General features: G+C 47.3%; 1 protein-coding gene across 2 annotated transcripts in view; it reads right to left on the bottom strand.

The window, feature by feature from the left end:
- Window positions 1-941, bottom strand: part of LOC131891374 (small ribosomal subunit protein eS24-like) — a 2560-nt gene extending 1619 nt beyond the window's left edge. Inside the window, exons 1-3 of one of the 2 annotated variants that reach the window (XM_059240912.1) lie at window positions 877-941; window positions 652-746; window positions 270-570 (exon numbers count right to left, since the gene is read on the bottom strand). In XM_059240912.1, coding sequence (XP_059096895.1) covers window positions 270-570; window positions 652-746; window positions 877-879 — 399 coding nt within the window. In that variant the 5' untranslated portion in view covers window positions 880-941. Of the gene's footprint in view, window positions 1-269; window positions 571-651; window positions 747-825 lie in introns of both variants that reach the window. The other variant, XM_059240911.1, reaches the window with a different exon arrangement.
- Between the last annotated feature and the right edge of the window lie 2339 nt (window positions 942-3280).

The following is a 3280-nucleotide window of genomic DNA, read 5'->3' on the forward strand; positions in this document are numbered from 1 at the left end:
CTCCCTCATGACCTAAAGCCAAAGAGACAATGAATGACAGGCTCGGCAATTCCAAGCTCAAGCCTGGACCATTCAACCTGACCTATCTGTTTCAATGGGGTCGTCTCCTCACTCACTCATTCATTTCATAACTCAGTCAGCTCCTCTGTGAAGCCACGTCGACATCAACGTTCTACACGAATGAGGTGATTGATTGAATGCATGAATGGCCAGAGGGCCGGAGGACCTTATCCATCCATCCCGCCCCTCTGATCTCCTGAGAATCTCACCTTCTTGGCCGAGGCCCCGACCTTGGCCTTCTTGGTGCCGCGGACCTTCTTCATGCGGTTCTTGCGCTCCTTCTTCTGCTTGCGACCGGTGCGCGTGGGCTTGTCCAGCACGCCTTGGCGGATCAGGCGGAACTTGGGCTCGAACTTCTTGGCATAGTCCATCGTCTCGTAGATGAGGGCGAAGCCCGAGGACTTGCCGCCGCCGAAGTTGGTGCGGAACCCGAAGGCCACCACCCGATCCGGCGTGCACTTGTACATCTTGGCCAACTTTTCGCGGATCTCCGTCTTGGGCACCGACGCCCTAGCAGCGGGACCAAAGCCATCATCATTAGTCGGGGCCACACGGCCACACAATCACACAATCAGGAAACGACACACTTACTTGTTGGGATGCAGCACGTCCACCACCATTTGTTTGCGGGCCAACAACCGGTTGGTCATGTATTTGCGGGTCCGAACCGTGATCGTGCCTTCAGACTAGAACAACAAAGAGCGATAAATCAAGCATGACCACCATCCAGCCATGGATCATCCACAGTCCGGGAACGGTCCGCACCAGCGGAGGCGGGATTGGGGCGGATTTGCCCCCTTCGAACGTCCCACTTACCATCTTGTCGGATCGAGTTCTCCCAGGAAAAGGAAGATTCCGAACGCGTCAGCTGAAAACAACAAATCAGCTGACCGACAGACCGACAGAGCTCGTCCAGGGTGACTGATGGACTCACAATGGAGCGCTACTCAACCCAGGCGCACCTTATCATTGATCGAGAGGAAAATATCATAGAGCACGAGGACGGACAGACCAGACAGTCTGCCCATCAGCGACTGACCGTATCTAATTATGCAGATGGGTGAATGTATGCCTGACGTCAATCTACCTTGACTTTAGCCTGACTCTGGTAGCCTCTGTGACCCAACCCCCTTGGGCTCATATCATTCCCCCGAACCTGGCCATGGCTGGGCATCATTCCGTTCCATGATTAAAACCGGACGGGTAGTTCCAGCCCACTTGGCTCGCTTAGATCGTTTGGCCGGGTTGACTGCTACTCGCCCACCCCAATGGCCCAGGAAGCGTCATTCCATGATAAAAAATCAACAAATATGATTAAACCTGGAGGGGACGTAATCTCAACCCGGAAAATCATGTCTCTAATGGAATGGGCTAAATTAAATGTCTGAAAATGGAACAATCTCAGAATGGTGGGGGGGTTAAAAGATGTTGAAACCGTCAAAATTTGATGCCACGCTTGAATACAAGGCCAAATTCATAGACCATTAAGATAAAAATCTCACATCCACCACTGCATCCTTTGGGTACAATTTATATCTATCAAATCCATTTGACTGCTATCTACGCCTGATTTTATGCTTCAAATTCAAATAAAAAAAATTTCCAAAAAAAAAAATCAGTCCACCCTGATCACAACACGAACGGATCCAGGCGGATTAGGGCTGGCTCTAAAAGTAACCCTGCATAGGAGTTCGAAGCCGGGTTGTGGCCTTTTGTGACAAGTCGTTTCAGGCGAAAGTGCTAGTCTTGTTCAATCAGCTGAAATTCCTACGTGCCAAGGAGCTGATCTAGTTCTTGAATCAAAGTGCTTCCTCAAAATTCTTAACCTACCACCCCTACATGCATTCCAGTAGAGGGATGGTCTGTCTTTATTTCTTGTTTGGGAGACTTNACAGTGCGGTTTGGCTGGGCATGTTGTCTTTGATTTTACCCCATGGAATAACGTCAGTTGTCCATGAACGCGTTTACTTGACTAGCCCTATAAAAGGTATCGCATCGCCATGAAGGCCAAATTCATAGACCATTAAGATAAAAATCTCACATCCACCACTGCATCGTCTGGGTACAATTTCTATCTATCAAATGCATTTGACTGCTATCTACGCCTGATTTTATGCTTCAAATTCAAATTTAAAAAAAAATCAAAAAAAAAAAAGCAGACCACCCTGATCACAACACGAACAGATCCAGGTGGATTAGGGCTGGCTCTAAAAGTAACCCTGCATAGGAGTTCGAAGCCGGGTTGTGGCCTTTTGTGACAAGTCGTTTCAGGCGAAAGTGCGAACGAAAGTGCTAGTCTTGTTCAATCAGCTGAAATTCCTACGTGCCAAGGAGCTGATCTAGTTCTTGACATTCATTCTCCTTTTTGAGCGGGGCTGGATACACACTCTTCATCAGAACTCCCATTGCACAGGTCTCTAATCTTTCTAGGCCACCCTCCTACAGCATTTTTTATGATTGAAGTGAAAACTGAATATCATACAGGTACCTACCTACATGACAACCCAAATCCTGATCCTGAAATCATTGAATCAAAGTGCTTCCTCAAAATTCTTAACCCCCACCACCCCTACATGCATTCCAGTAGAGGGATGGTCTGTTTTTAATTCTTGTTTGGAAGACTTTGACTTTGAGAGTGCGAATCTTTTTCTAGCCAGTTTAGAGCCTAGCTACGTGCCAAAGGGTAATGCTGTTCGTCTTCAATTTGATTGGCATCGAAAATGATGATGTGTCATGTTTGCCAAAGGATCACAATGAAACCCGGGCGCAAGCTCGATCCTCTGGAACTTGATCCATCCCTACTGAGGCGACTAACTCGAAGCATTTCAGCTGACATTTAAAGGAGACGAAGCGAGACCCTGCTAAAATCATTGGAGAGTGGCTGGAAAATATTACACATTACAACAACGCTGCATGGGTCAAGATTTTGATATGACACTTCAGAGTAATATTGCATCGCATTGACGACAGGCTTCGCTGACATGTAATGGCTACAGTTGACTATGTTGATTGATCATGGCTCCCCCACAATGACCCAACGAATTCAGGGTTACACCCCAGCGGTAAAAGAATTACGTGAGCATGATTGTCCAGGATTGTTCACCCGTGTACTTCATGGGCTGGAAATACACTAATCTGGCCATTCGTAAGAAGAAAAAAAAATAGACGACAATGCTTTCAATTTCTCTAACGACCAGAGAGGTAGAAGAATGAAACATAT

The sequence above is a fragment of the Tigriopus californicus genome, chromosome 12, assembly GCF_007210705.1.
Source record: "Tigriopus californicus strain San Diego chromosome 12, Tcal_SD_v2.1, whole genome shotgun sequence".
Taxonomy (NCBI): domain Eukaryota; kingdom Metazoa; phylum Arthropoda; class Copepoda; order Harpacticoida; family Harpacticidae; genus Tigriopus; species Tigriopus californicus.